This window comes from Mauremys reevesii, linkage group 5 (genome assembly GCF_016161935.1).
Source record: "Mauremys reevesii isolate NIE-2019 linkage group 5, ASM1616193v1, whole genome shotgun sequence".
NCBI lineage: Eukaryota > Metazoa > Chordata > Testudines > Geoemydidae > Mauremys > Mauremys reevesii.
In genome coordinates, this window is record NC_052627.1 from 20,681,209 (window position 1) to 20,697,016 (window position 15,808).

Here is a 15,808-nt window from a genome sequence, read left to right on the forward strand (position 1 = left end):
GAGGGGCCTGGGGGATTCTGCTGGCCTCTTGGCACGCAGCCATACGCCAGTCCACCACTGAGTCCCTGTACAAGTTTCTCTTTCTCCTCCTGAGCTTAGGCCCTTCCCCTGCCATCTTGAAATGTAGGCAGGGCCTGAGGGTTGGAAGAGAGAAGGAGACTCAGACATGCAAATAGAGTGCCTGATGCTAGGAGGAGTCAGTCTGAGGCCCTCTGCTACTGCGTGCCCTGAACTGTATCAGCTTAAAAATATAAAACTGCTCTTAGGCCATCCCAGCTCCTGTTCACGACCCAGGATAATGTCCCCTCTGTGTCTCTCTTTGACCCACAGCACTTAGCCAAGTGGTTCATCTAGGATCTAAACTGCACAAATTCTTTGCTTTTCTAAATGAGCTACCATGTAGGCATTTGTATTAAATACTTCCAGAGAATATTATATGTTAGCAGGTAAAACCTCAGGCCTCCAGGTATTTCCCTCCCCTCTCAAAAGACAAACCCCTGTGTGACTTCCTAAAGAGAACAGGGAAGTAGGCATATTCTAGAAGTAGTGAAGTTAACCAGTGTCCTCCTTTAATAACTACTTGGACTGAGAACTTTGTGCAGCTTTGAACTCAGGTAAAGTTATTTAGTTTACTTAACTATAAGCCGGATTCTGTTGAGTTTTTGAAACTCCTGCAATGATGACACTTACATCCCAGTCCTGCAGGCTGGTCTGCACAAGGTAGATCTTTGAGTGCATGCAGAGCCCCATTTGCTTCTGTGAGGATTCACTCTGGCACAGGGGTCAACCTGTGCAGAACAGAATTACAGGATCAGAGCCTTAGGTTGCATCAGGGTTTTTTGTTAGCTCGTGAGTCTGCAAGTGTAAGTTTTGGGGGTTTTTTTTAAGTCTAACTGAAGGATGGTTTAATAAAACTAAGCCTATGAATGATGCACGTCACTGGTGGAATGGGACTGTTGAAGTTTTTAACTGTGGCAGAGAATGTCAGATTCCCAAACATCTGGGACATCAGGCATGGCCATCTGAAGATGCTAAGGCAGCAAGTTCACTCTTGCACGTAGGAGTAAATTAGCTGTGTGTAATATTGAAATATATAAATAATGTTGTGTGAGAAATATTTTTGCCAGAGCAGCCAATGTAACTTAGGTCACATGGACACTGTTGAATTCTTCCAACTAACCAGGCTCCTGGGACAATTCAGTGTAGGCTTCTGGGTTTAAATCAGTGTTCATTTCAACTTTCCCCAGTTCACCTTTTAAGAATGAATTACTTCTCAGTCTCTGGCTTTAGAAACACAAAGAGTTAATTCAGACTTCTGTGATTTGCAGAATTTCTTTGGCCCCGAGTTTGCGAAAATGACCATTGAGCCATTCATCTCCTTGGATCTACCAAAGTCAATCTTGGTAAGAAATGGTCTATTCAGCAATAAGTTGTAGTAGGAATATATTAAACCATTAATACATCTTTATGACACATGTGACTGGTCTGATACTTTATTTCACAAAATGCAGACTAAGAAAGGGAAGAATGAGGATACCAGGCGGAAAGTAAACATAATGCTCTTAAGTGGGCAGAGGCTGGAGCTGACCTGTGATACCAAAACTATTTGCAAAGATGTTTTTGATATGGTGGTAGCCCATGTTGGTTTAGTGGAGCATCACTTGTTTGGCTTGGCTAGCCTAAAAGGTAAGAACAATCTTTTAATTTAACTGGGGAGGTGTAAAGTTACTCGAGTTGGCTAAGTATGCTGTGTTGGAAACAGGCAAAGGAAGATTTTAGATGGATGGGAGACCAGAGCAATCATTTATGATAAATCCGTTGATTTAGGGTCAGGCTTTCCCACCCTTACCTTGCTCCATGAACAGATCCATGTGCTTAAATTAGTATGGTATTACACAACCTGAATAACAGTAAGAGAATCAGGGCAGCCCTTTATCTTTGTTACTTTGCATTCTCTTTCCTCCTCCAAGATGTCTTTCACTTCGTATGTTTCTGGTCAACAGGGACCTCTTGGAGATGGTTTTGGGTCTGATCAAAATACTCTGTTACAAAATACTTTTGCTAACATTACTCTTTCTTAGCAGAACCTTACTATGCAAGTATTCCCACTGACATCAGTATGGCTACTTGTGTAGAGAGGTATTAGTCAATATACAGGTGGCAGCACTGAGCCCTTAGTGATTCAGAAATTTTCCAACAGAAGATCTTCCACAGGAAAATGCGGATTCAGAAAACTGATTTTGCCAAAATTGACAGAAGTCTGTAAGGTTTCCAAGGGACTTCTAGGTTTCTGACTCCCCAAGTTGCCTGACTCCCCACCTTGTGGGCTGGCAGGTGCCAGATAGCTTGGGAAGTCTGGGAAACATGTAGAGAAAGTGAAATATTGTTTAGAATTTTTTTCTAACTACAATTTTGGAATTCCCGCTCTCTGGAATGCTTATTCAGAATGATTATTTTAACTTTTGGAATTCCCCACCGAACAGGAATTCAGGGTTCCAACCAGTCCTATTCAGTGTGTTAAGGCTTTTACTTACTATAGTCTCTTCCATACATTTAAGCTAGGGAGCAAACTGAAATTTTCCAGCACATACCAGGGTGTTGGGTTTGGTAATGTAATTTTCTGGCCACAAGGAAATGGATTAAGACCTCCAAAACTCATTTCATGTAGGCCATCATATATCCATCATGAAGAGAAATACATGTCTCTACATCCTGGGTTGAGTTTTAAATGGTGAAATACTTTTTCTCCTTATTAACCACTGAGCCATTCATTCAGCTCATTTTATTGTGCATTATAATTCTCTGCTAGTTTATAGAATATTAATCATCAAGAATAAACTGCAAAATTGTAAAGCTGATCTTAATTCTGCAGCTGGAGAAAGTGTCTGTTTATGAAAATGCTTTCCTCTTACCCATGTTACAGACAGTGAATTTTTCTTTGTTGATCCTGACTTAAAACTAACTAAAGTTGCTCCGGAAGGATGGAAAGAGGAACCCAAAAAAAAGAGCAAAGCCACAATCAACTTCACCTTGTTCTTTCGCGTTAAGTTTTTCGTGGATGATGTCAGTCTTATACAGTGAGTAGCTGAACATTATTTTCTCATCATCCTCTTAATAGGGTCCTTCCCCATCTTTAAATTCCTCCCACCTCCTCAGGTTATATGTGCATAATGTTAGAAGCATTACAGAAAGGAGCAATATTGTGTGTTGTTTTCCCCCCAGGCACACTCTGACATGTCACCAGTATTATCTACAGCTACGGAAAGATCTCCTGGAGGAAAGGATGCACTGTGATGATGAGACAGCTTTACTGCTAGCATCCCTGGCCCTCCAGGCTGAGTATGGAGATTACCAGGCTGAGGTACGATGTACATTCATCTATGGACAACTGCTATTTGTGCTATTCAATTACTGCACTTGCTCTGTGGTATAGTTCAGGGCTGAATATGTTCCAGTTCTTTGGGAGTTCAATTGATCTGCTGTTTGTAATTGTTATGCTGTTTGAAGTCTAGTGGAGAGAGAACACAGATGTGCTTTCATGCAGAGATGGGCCTCAGCCATAGAATTTCAGGTCTGAATGTTGAACCTGTGCCGTAGAATTCAGATATGGATCTGGATGTTGAACCCATTGTCCCTTCCAGTGTTTGTGGGGGTTTGGATGCAGCATTGTAGTTTGGTCATTTAATGGATGTTGTCTCAAACCCAGTGTCTTAGTAATAGCAGAATAGAGAGAAGGGCCAAAAATGACATTTAGCTCTAGCTCTGGGTTCAGAGTCTGAGCTCCTTTCCTGTACTCAGTCTGAAAGTTCAGATCCACGGTTTTAGCTGAAGCCCATCGTTACAAACAGAGACACACACAAAAGATTGTTGTTCTTATAATAACATATGAAGAATAAAAATGCTTCACTTTATAGGTGCATGGCATGTCCTATTTTAGACTAGAACATTACCTACCAGCTAGAGTGATGGAGAAACTAGACCTATCCTACGTCAAAGAGGAGCTGCCCAAACTGCATAGCACTTATGTGGGTGCTTCTGAGAAAGAAACAGAGATAGAATTTTTGAAGGTAAGTCGTAACAGCTCTTGAGTTCTCCTGTGTTCATGTGAGATTCCCTGTACAAGGAGCATGGGATAGATAAAAAGCCTGGAATTGAAATGGAGAACAAAGGAAAATAGTTACTCTTCTAAAACAGCGTTGGCAAGGGGCAAAAGTTAAGAGAATCCATTTAAAAGATACAATTATTAAAAGGGAGGAAAGAAAATTGTACATGATGGAGAAAAGCCTTTAATGTTCTTCCTTCAGCTGTTTCACTGGGTGCATTACGAAAATGTCATCAGATATTAAAGAATCTGATCATCGTACGATTATAAAGGAAACTCTTACTTTATATATTTCCCTCTCTCTGAAATCACCTTTGTCCTAATTTGTTGACTGAAGGTTTCCCAGATCGTGATATTGCAAATAACCAAAGTCTTATTGCAACTCATACTATCCATGTCTAGGATATCTTAGAGTATGGTGTCTTTCAGGACACCTTTAGTGAATCAGGGAGCATTGAAAATATTTCACAGGCATTTAACTCCAATTTTTTTCTTTCCTTTCCTTTGCAGATCACCTTTAAGCTAGCTAGTAGTACGTATTAACATACACATTAATCTGTGTTTGACCGATGACAGATTGAATACAGCCATCTGCATATTTTATGATAGTTTAGAAAGGAAACAATTTTGGAAACTTAACTACACAATTTGCTGCTACTTCTGCTATATTTGGATTTGCCCAAATTCTCTCATAATCACAGGATTTGTTTAACCTACGGTGGGGGAGAGACAGACTTCTTCAAACTTTAAAACCTCCAGTGGGGTGTGAAGATTTGGCTCTACCTCACTTCAAATAATCCAGAGCAGTGTTAGAAACATAAATAAGAGTAAATGTGACTTTTAAAACTTTGTATTAATATTCCACTTATAAATAGTTTAATAAATATTTAATATTTTTTTAATAACCAGTTGGTTAATTATTATAGATTGCATATTACCATAGCTTATAGCCATTTATAACACCTTCTACTGATGTGCTCATAACTATCTACCACACATACAGCTCATGTCTGTAACATGTTTATAACATCTATAAATCCTCTGTGAATCGAACCTCAATGTAAAGTGTGACCATATGATTTTTTTAACTTGTCAGTATCCCTGTAGATTTTTCTAACATCCTTAACTTCATAGTCTCACAAACGTGCCTCTATGTAGATGTGCCAGAGGCTGACGGAATACGGCGTTCATTTTCATCGGGTGTTGCCTGAGAAGAAATCCCAAACTGGAATCCTGCTGGGAGTGTGTTCCAAGGGAGTTCTTATTTTCGAAGTTCACAATGGAGTCCGCACACCCGTACTTCGCTTCCCATGGAGAGAAACAAAGAAAATATCCTTTAGCGTACGTCTGTATATCTGGTTTTTAGCTTTGTGTTCATTTGTGTGTGTGTGTGTGTGTGTATATATATATATATATATATATGTATATATATATATATATATATAAATATACATATATACGGCATTTTGCAGTGTGATCTGTGAATGTCTTTTGTGGAGCTGGAGTTCCACCTCCATGGAGTTGACTCGTGGGTTCTGCTGTTTAAGGTTCTAAGTTACTAGGCCTATACGTCGCAGGAGCGCCAAGCTCAGCACAGCTCAGGGGCCTAAAGGGTTTTTGCCACCTTCTTTTCTTGTGAATTTTGAGATTTGCTCCCTACTCCCTGTCTTCCAATCTCACCCTTTTGCTGTTTAACTTCCCCACTCTGGGACCCATCTCTGCAAGTTTATCCTTCACCTGCAGGTGCCCTCTGCTGTCTCAGATTCCATCACCTGTTGTGATCAGCCCCTTCTCTCTACTCCCCCACATGCAGCTCGTCCCTGCCCCCTCACTTGTGTCTCCCCTCCAAACCTGTTTCAGCTCACTCCCCAGCCACTGCTCTCTTCCTTTAGCCTCCAATGCTATCTGAGTTCATAGAACTTAAGATCAGAAGGGACCATTATGATCATCTAGTCTGACCTCCCGCAAGATGCAGGCCACAAAAGCTGACCCACCCACTCCTGAAATAATTCTCTCCCTTGACTCAGCTGTTGAAGTCCCCAAATCCTGATTTAAAGACTTCCAAGTAGCAGATAATCCTCCAGCAAGCGACCCCTGCCCCATGCTGCGGAGGAAGGCGAAAAACCTCCAGGGCCCCTGCCAATCTACCCTGGAGGAAAATTCCTTCCCGACCCCAAATATGGCATAGCTCCTCCTAACTCCAATGCCCTGTGGTCCCCCAAACCTCAATTCCTCCCATAACTCCCATCTCACCGCCCAGCTCCAACACACTACTGTCCCTGTGTCCCTCTAATCTGCCCAGCACCTCAACTCTCCCAAAGGCCCCGTAAACACCCTCCCCACAACTTTTCCCAACCCTCTTACTTACGGCCCTGAAATACCACTTAGGGATCTGTTCCTTTCCTTTCCATTGTTTTCTGGCTGACTCATCTCTGTCCTCCAGGGTTTGCCAGGTAAGGGAGGAGAGCACTTGTAACCCCACTCCAACGCAGCTGGCAACAGGATCTTCAGGGTTGGAATGGCAAGTTCCCCTTCCTCACTCTGAAGGTAGCCCTGGGCTCTCTTAGCCCTTTACAAACAGCACCTTGTTCCCAGGGAGCGTTGTTTCCCTGCACTCAAGGGGAAGTTCTTCCAAATAAAGGCAGGGAAAAAGCCTGCCCACTTGTTATGGCCATAGGCACTCCTCCCAGAGTGCGTGCGAGATGCAGTACAGCCTGCTGAGTGGAGCCAGAGGAAGAATTTCAAGGTAGTGGGCTGAGTGACAAATACACTGTACTCCACACAGTTAGGAAAGCCACTTATGCTGCTTTATGGTTATGATGTTTCCAGGAGCAATTTAGCTAAATGATAATGAATGGCAATAGCTGATGCTTAATCAGGACAATATTAGCAAACATCCCACTCAGTCGGGACACTTTCAGATGATCTAACCAGTTAAGTAAGTGTTGATAGGTTTGGAATTTCAAGCACTAGTCTTTCAACAGACAAAAGAGAAGTCTTTAAGGCAACCTACTAACTTCTGTGAAAACTACAAACTGTTTTGCCTTCATTAAGGTTTTATCTCAAGTTAGTTAACTCAGGTTAAGAGCACATCTTTTTTTTTTTTTTGGTAGTGAAGATAAGGCCTGTGACACTAGCTAAGATTTTCATAATTACCAAAGGGATGAACTTTCAGTGGCAGATGGGTTTGTAATTCCCTTAGGGGCTTTTTCAGAATTCCACCTGACAAATTCAGGTAGAAACTGCTGCTGGTAGTTTGTTGCTGACCCAACAGTAAGCAGTGAATTGAATATGTTTGGGGCTGGTTGAGATACTATGTAGTTGTTTTTGATGCAGGAATGTAACTGTGTAAATCTAACATTATTTTAAATGGATACAATTGTCTATATATTAAAAATTCATCCAGTTAATACAGTTTGCTTTAGTAAGCCTTATTTCCTGACACCTGTTTGCACAGAAACATGTTATAGTCTCTCAAGGCTGAAAAACAGCAACATTTTTATTACGTATTTTTCATCTTACAGAAAAAGAAAATAACTCTGCAGAATGTGTCAGATGGTATAAAGCATGCATTCCAAACTGACACTAGTAAGACTTGCCAATACCTCCTGCACCTCTGCTCCTCCCAGCACAAATTCCAGCTACAGATGAGAGCCAGACAGAGCAACCAAGACACTCAGGACATTGGTAAGGACTGTGGTTTTCTTTGTTAAGAACGATAGCTGTGTATATTTATATGAAAAAAAATGGTGCCAGTACTGTAGTACTTCCATTGAGCCCCGTACACGTACTGCTACATTTGGAGGATCTATATCCTAAGGAAAGTATAGTAGGTCAGCAGTTCTCAAGCTGTGATCTGAAGAGAGTTGGCTGGTCACATGATGCTGGCTCTCCTTGCTTCCGGCCACTACGTTTGTGTAAAAGAAAGCTAAAAATGCCTTCCTATTACTGCTTTTTCATTTGAGCAATTTCAGTAGTTGCCACAACCCTGATCTGCGGGGCGTGAATGCAAACGGGAGGAGAAGCAGTTCATAACACCACATCTCTTAAGCAGTGGGGTGTCTAATCTATATGCTAATTAAAACTTACAATCAACCATCAAAAAAAAGTACTATCTCAGTGTGAGTTGGTTCCTTCAGAAAGTAGTTGCCAATTAATCTTAATGTGAGTGGCTAAGATACAAGAAAAAGATTCCTTTGTAGATTAGTAACTTAAATTAGATTGAACAATGCTTTCCTCCTTGAAATAGATAAGCAGTGTTTATTTGACTTCTTCGTGGAATGCAGCCTGGTTGGTCTGCTGGCTTTTTGTAGAGCCCTCAAGGTGGTATTTTTTTCAGTCTGTTTTGTTTGTTCTTACTTCATTTTACATTTCAGTCAGTCTGCAGAGACATCTCCCCTATACAGCCAATTGCTGTACTCCAGATTTACACAGGTCTAACTGAGATCAGAGTCTGGCCCCATTGCTGTAGAAATGCTTATCTCCAATGAAAGAGAGAATTGACCATGGCAACTGTGCAGCTTTTCTGTTCTATCAGACACTGCAGACCATTTAGCATAAAGAAATGGAACAAAATGACTCAAGTCCTTTGAGCCATATTCTAACTCAATGTCAGTTTATTCTAAAAAGCATAGAAGACATTGCATGCAAGGCTTTCTTGCCCAGCCAGACTCAGTGACTTTTACACACACAGCTTGTGTTTTGTTATGGGAGTCTGGAGACTAATAGATTTGTTTTGCTTATGTGCACAGCAGCCTTCTGCGAATTCAGAGGTCTGGGAGTTCATCCATCATTTCTGAGCAAGAAGTAAATTAAGTTTCCAAGAGAATTCCATTTGTTCAAAAATGGAACTAATGTAGGGGGGGAAGCATGCTTTCCTCCACAGTTTCACAATGGAACTATTAGTGTGTTTTGGTAGACTCCTTTAAAGTGATTGCCCAGCCTGTATTCCCTACAGAATTAATAGAAGAATGTATACAGTAATATCCAAAAAGTTGTAGAGAGATGTTACACAACATACAGTTTAAAGTGAAACAACCAGAATGTAAATAAACAAAGTAGTGCAGTATTATTATTATTAATAATAATATTCCTCATATAGCCGGGGTGCACAGAGTCTTCCATCAGGATCTCCACTCCAGTATGCTGGGCTCGGTACAAACATAAGCTAAGAGTCCCTGTCCCAAAGACCTTACAATCTAAATAGGGAACAAGACCTAACGGGTGGATGTAGAACTCAACAGAATGGGGGAGAAAGAGACATGGGTGACTGTAATAACAACACAAGGTGCCTATAATAAAAAGTGTACGTCCTTAGTTGTGGGGGAGGGTTAATAATATAAATTAACAAGAGATGATACTAACTCACTCATTAGACAGTGTTCCATGGGCACGGGCAGCTGGGAGGATATAAATAAGGATTTGAATGAGGCTATGACCCATTTCTTGGAAGTACAATGTATGATGTCTGAAAGGAGAGCAGTTGACATGTATCTTGGTTTTAACAAAGTATTTGATAAAGTATCTCATGGGAAAATAGTAAGATAAAGGGTGCTGGCTTCAGTACTTGACCTAACTAAATTAATTGCAACCAGCTAATTTGTATGAAGAATAAGAATAAAAAAGGACACACACACACTGCCCCCAGATGATGGGTGCAAGAGGGTTTCCTCAGAGCTTAATGCTATAACCACCAATTGCTGTTTGCTATTAAAACAGTTGATTTATTGATAGATTTGAGAAGTGACACACAAATGAGAGGAGTGTAGCATACTGCGACCGTTATTCACTTGCTGCAGGAGGTGAGCAGAAGACTAGAGTGCATGGGATTTTAGTGTAAATGTGAGATCATGCTTTTGGAGAACACAAAATCCTTTGAACAGCATTCTTGCTGAGAAAGTCAGGGGAGACGATAGCATCTAAGGAAAGAGTTCAGTGTGTGATGGCTGCCAAAAATAAAAAGGCAGCTAACAAGGTCTTACAATGCATAAGAAGGGAGATTATTTATAAATCGAGACATAATGGTTTCTTTTATGTAACCTTCGTAAGAGTACACTTGGAATATTGAGTATCGTACTGGGCACAAATTTAAAGATTGGAGATTCAAATTCTTGAAAGAGTGCATAGCAGGGCTGCACAGATTAGTTAAGGATTAAGTCAGTCTTATAAGGAAAGACTTCAAGCAGTTGAGTACATTTAGCCTAGGGGAAAAGAGAGACAGAAGTCTTGATTAAGGCGCATGTAAGCATTTAAGAGTCTTAGCAGGATTTTTGGAAAGTCCTACACCGGGCTGGCAGAATGAGAGGACATGATGTGAAGTTTGTAGCTATTTGAATAGTTCTCCAAGGAGATCCACCAAAACGCGGAATAAACACTAGGGGAGATCTTGGAGCAGCAGGTACCAGACCATTTTAAGAAAAATGTACGTGCACAGTGGTTCTCTTTAAAAACTTGTCAGTTGTGCCTTGGATAAATAAATCTTTCCTTGTATGTCTGCATACTTTGTATAGAGAATGCTAAATTATTATCAGTTACTTCATGAGTCGACATTGGTGAGGCCTCATCTGGAGTACTGTGTCCAGTTTTGGGCCCCACACTACAAGAAGGATGTGGAAAAATTGGAAAGAGTCCAGCAGAGGGCAACAAAAATGATTAGGGGGCTGGAGCACATGACTTATGAGGAGAGGCTGAGGGAATGGGGATTGTTTAATCTGCAGAAGAGAAGAATGAGGGGGGATTTGATAGCTGCTTTCAACTACCTGAAAGGGGGTTTCAAAGAGGATGGATCTAGACTGTTCTCTGTGGTGGCAGATGACAGAACAAGGAGTAATGGTCTCAAGTTGCAGTGGGGGAGGTTTAGGTTTGATATTAGGAAACACTATTTCACTAGGAGGGTGGTGAAGCACTGGAATGCGTTCCCTATGGAGATGGTGGAATCTCCTTCCTTAGAGGTTTTTTAAGGTCAGGCTTGACAAAGCCCTGGCTGGGATGATTTAGTTGGGTTTGGTCCTGCTTTGAGCAGGGGGTTGGACTAGATGACCTCCTGAGGTCCCTTCCAACCCTGATATTCTATGATTCTATGATTCTATGTTGTAAGAATCAGACGAAAGTGTGGCATCTCGGATACCACTGTTGTGTGGTAACTGTTGCCAAATAGACTTTAAATGATGTCTTTAATAGTACTTTAATAGTAATATTTAATGGGTGTACTGTATCAATTGAGAAACAAGGTTTTCCCATCAAATCGTGCAGAGTTGGAATTGTATGAGCTAAGTTTCTCTCTGTTCTTAAGCATCTTATTTCCCATCTGTGGACATGAACTGTAGCGGCATATGTAAATTAAGGATGGGTGAATCTCAGTCTGTCTTCTGAATTGAATCCAGAACTTCTGGTCTATAATGGGCTCTGATCAGCTGACTTTATTTAACTATTCTCTTTCTGCCTAGCTTTCAGACCTCAGTGTTCCCCCCCTTACTGAGAGAATCCTGTTACAGGAATCAGCACGGTCTACAGAGCACTGCTGGGCTCCAAGCAACACATGAGTTGTGTTCTATGTCAAAGCACTTTGGGGCTTCTCCAACTGGGGATATCCCAAAGAGTGAGAAACCTGATTGCAATGGCACACGTCCAGAAGAGAGGTTGCCAAACCTGCTGGACCCTGCAAGAGGGACTTCAGTGGTGGTGGAACCGGTTATAGGAAGATTGTAAAATCCAAGGATTAGCTGAATGATTACTGGGAGGGAGTGGCAAAGTGCCAGAGTCAGTTGTTAGAAAAGAGTCAAGGATTTTCAAGGACAAAGCTGAGGGATGGTGAGAAGCCTGGTGGGGAAACAGATATGGAGACTTATTGGGAGGTTTTGAAGAGGAGAGATCCCAGAAATGTTGAGTAGAGTTTTGAATAGACATCTAAACTCATGGATATTTAGCTAGGCCTTTGGGGGGATTTCAGCAAACACTGTATTAAAACTCTTGTGCACTGATGGCAGTGCAGATCTCAGTCGACTAGTGAAATTCAGGAGAAATATTGTGTGGTTTTGTGGGATTGACTCAAGCGTAGACTAAGCCGAGGTCAGCATACTGTTATTAAATCCAAGCCATTCTCTCTGAGCTAGATATTCCAGGCCATGTTAGCCATACATACAATCCACTTATACTAAAAAAGCTACAGTTAAAAAATGCCCCATGTCCACTAGTTTTAAATATATCACACTAGCAGATGTTAAATTAAAAGAAAAAGTGTACTTCAGGATTATAATTCGTGTAAATCAGTCCTGTTTCCTTGCAGAGAGAGCATCATTTAGGAGTCTGAACCTTCATGCTGAGTCTGGTAAAGGATTTAACGTGGGACGTGCAATCAGTACAGGTAGTCTGGCCAGCAGTACGTTGAACAAGCTCCGACCTTTGTCAGTTCAAGCTGAAATTCTGAAGAGACTCTCTTGCTCTGAGCTGTCACTTTTTCAACCACTTCCTGGCTGCTCCAAAGAGAAGAATGAGAAAGCTTCATGGGAGGAAAGACCCAGAGCCATGAGCAAATCATTTCATGATCTGAGTCAGAGCCAAATCTCTATTTACCCCCATCGGAAAAATGTCATCACCGCTGTGGATTCCTCCCCACGGAGAATGGAGGAGCTGATAGGAAGAATCTTACAACAGACGCCAAAATCTGATGCTGGGTCAATGGCTGGAGCAATGAAACTGAACAAGTAAGAATCACTCTCGCTTCCCAGAGCTTTATCTTTTTATGCAATGCAGCTACATTTTTACATCAGTTTTCATTTCTACCACATTTATTATTTATACTATTATTTTATTACATTGACTTCTCCCTTCTCCCTCCCTCCCGCCTTCCATTTCTTTCCCCATCCTGTTTAGTTCAAAATCTCTTGCAGGTTTAAATAGAAGCCTTGAAAGGAGGAAAAATGAATCAGACTCATCATCCATTGAAGATACTGGTCAAGCTTATGTTGTAGGTCAGCACGGAAAAAGTATTATTTTATTTGCTAACTAAACTCTAGAGTATTCTCTGATGTAAGGCTTTAATGTACGGGGTATCAGATTGCTTTAGTGTTCCGCTAAAGAACTGTTTGCTACTGGCTTGTGTTGCTTTTACATATGGATTTTTTTTCATTGTGTTTTGGTTTTTCATTTTAAAATCAAAATGTTTTAACAAATAAAACAAATCCCCTTTTTATCAAAGTAACAAACCTGTGTGCAAATAGTGAGTGAAGTTCCAAAGAACTTTTCCCAATTCTGTCATTTGGGAACATCAGTTCCTCTGTGTATTTTTGTCTTTCATCACCGGCCTGCCTTTCCATCCCACCTCCCCAGCACATTTGCAGTGTTCTTTGGAGAAAAGGTTGGTTTCTTGGAGATGGGCTCAGTTGGGCATGAACTGGCTATTTTCCTGTATTTCCGAGCAGTACCTACAGAGTTCCCTCATTCTCCGTTACCCCTGGTAACAGGAATCCTAAATAACTAGGATTCTTGCTACAGCATTGTGCATGCTATATCTTTAAATGGTTATTTTGAGGAATTATGAAGCTCTAAAAAGATACACACGATCAGTGTTTGTGTGTGTACACACACACTCACACCAGCATGCACACACGCACATGATGCTACGATTATAAGCCTGTTTCTTCAGCTCTAGAAACACAGGCCTCTAATAACGGAGCTAAAAGAACTGCTGTAGCAGGTGGTTGGAGGACCCTTATCCTTCTGTGGACCTGTAACTAACAGACATAACCGTACTCCACCATTCTGCAAAAGGTTTGGGGCGCACATACAGATGGTCTTGCACAGTCCCATTGTCTCGAGTGGGATTCTGCACAGTAATAAATGTCCTCTGCATGACCTTGGCAAGACGGGGATCTAAAGCAATATGTTAACAGGGGATAGAGAACTTAGAATTAAATGTTTCCCATTTTTAAGTGGAAGTGGTCGTGGAGTTCTCTGTTTGTCACTCTCCTGCTGCTCTCTGTAGTACAGCAATATCATCTTGAAATTAAAACCTCCATAGAAAATGTATTCCTTGACACAAGTCTGTTGGTATATAGATATTCAGCTGAGGCTCATCATTTAACTCCAGCAGTTTCTTAGTAATTGTTTTCTGATGGAGGGTGGAGAAAAGAAGTGAGAACATAAGTCAGAAAAATTGGTTGGTTTGTATTAGCATAGCATTGCTAATCAAGAATTGCAGGGAGCAAGGCTATGCATAACTTTCTAAACCTCAGAGACACTTAAAAAAATAAAAGGAAACCATTGCGTTATGCCTGGATTATGTATTGCTAGGGATATTTTAAGAGTACAAAGAGATGACAATTTAAATACGGCAGTTTCAATCTATGAATATGAATGAGGACTTAAACATTCTCTAAATGTACATTTGGAGATGCAAAATTCAGTGAAAAATTCAACCTGGACAGTTTCTTTTGTGTTGTAATTCTTATTGACCCACAAAGAGAGGAATTTTCCTGTGTCCAGTGTACATGAATTGGTTAGGCGTATACATTGTGTAATGTTAGTAGTTTTAGCCTTTGACTTTATTTTTATTGATAGATTTTTTTTTAATGTTAACTTTTTATATGAAGTTGAGAATACCCTCAGTTCTTTACTGAATCCTCCTTTTCTCCAACCCACTGCTGCTCTGAACTTTGAAACAGGACTGAGATGCACCTGTAATTTGATTTTGCTAAATCAAAACCTCTGGCTTTACCCATGTTCAGTATGAATAAGTAATGTAATATCATGGATCAACTTTTGCACACACTGTATATAGACATTACCAAGAAGAACTGTAGTTTTATTAAGAAGGTTGAAATATTATTAGTTAAATCTCTAATAGTTGCATTTACATCCCAGGTATTAGCAAGAATAGTTCTGGAAATCCTCCATCAGCGCCACTGAAAGAAAATGGTAGGTTTCTAATAAAATCTCTTTATGATATTTAAACACGTGCCTTGTGCTTTTACTGTCCCCTTGACTGCTGTTGTCACTTTTGTCATCTTATCAGATACCTTCTTCAGATAATGGGATAGGTGCCCTTTACTTTTTAAAATTTAACTTCTAACAGCTGATGTTGACTCACTTTCTTGCGAGATTTTCCAAAAGGGTCACAGCTAAAAATAGTCAGTAAGCAGCCTGTGTTGTTTGAGATTTGTAGGGATGCTGTCACCTTAAAAATCCTGCTCTTTAGAAGTCATTTTTTCCCCTTTGGTCTGCTGCTTGGTTTCTTTTCAAATTGTGGTGTGTTTGGGTGTTTTTGTTTTTTTGTTGTTGGTTTCTTTTGACCTTCTCCAGTGGTGACTTGTTTTCATATGTTTCCCAAGGCAGTTTGTTGTCATGTCTTGGTACTTCCTACTTAACACGCACCAGCACGGTGACCTCGCAGAGCTGATACTGTGCTCTAAAAGCCCCTATGCAATCTGTAGGGACAGATTGTGATGATAGCATCTGTCCCAGCCTCCGAACTAGTGATTCCAATATGAGTAAATGCATTTCAGTTGTGTAATGTAACCTAGTTGTTTCTTGTTTTTGTTTGATTTGCACCATACTACTGCGTGTTTTGACCTTACCCTACCCCATCCAGCCCCAATCCCTTACCATCCACCTTCCAAACAACACCCCCAGACACTAGTGTGATTTCTTCTCCAGCCAATCCCTGACCAGTCTCTTCCCTCCCAAAAACACAGCCATGACACGACACAA

General features: G+C 40.8%; 1 protein-coding gene across 4 annotated transcripts in view; it reads left to right on the plus strand.

Moving 5' to 3' along the window:
- PTPN13 (protein tyrosine phosphatase non-receptor type 13) overlaps positions 1 to 15,808 on the plus strand; it is a 211,006-nt gene that overhangs the window by 153,020 nt on the left and 42,178 nt on the right. For all 4 annotated transcript variants that reach the window (XM_039539642.1, XM_039539644.1, XM_039539645.1 and 1 more), the window contains 10 exons: positions 1,329 to 1,403; positions 1,512 to 1,686; positions 2,924 to 3,077; positions 3,223 to 3,361; positions 3,915 to 4,067; positions 5,261 to 5,443; positions 7,627 to 7,789; positions 12,387 to 12,804; positions 12,974 to 13,071; positions 14,963 to 15,016. In XM_039539642.1, coding sequence (XP_039395576.1) covers positions 1,329 to 1,403; positions 1,512 to 1,686; positions 2,924 to 3,077; positions 3,223 to 3,361; positions 3,915 to 4,067; positions 5,261 to 5,443; positions 7,627 to 7,789; positions 12,387 to 12,804; positions 12,974 to 13,071; positions 14,963 to 15,016 — 1,612 coding nt within the window. The remainder of the gene's footprint in view (positions 1 to 1,328; positions 1,404 to 1,511; positions 1,687 to 2,923; positions 3,078 to 3,222; positions 3,362 to 3,914; positions 4,068 to 5,260; positions 5,444 to 7,626; positions 7,790 to 12,386; positions 12,805 to 12,973; positions 13,072 to 14,962; positions 15,017 to 15,808) is intronic.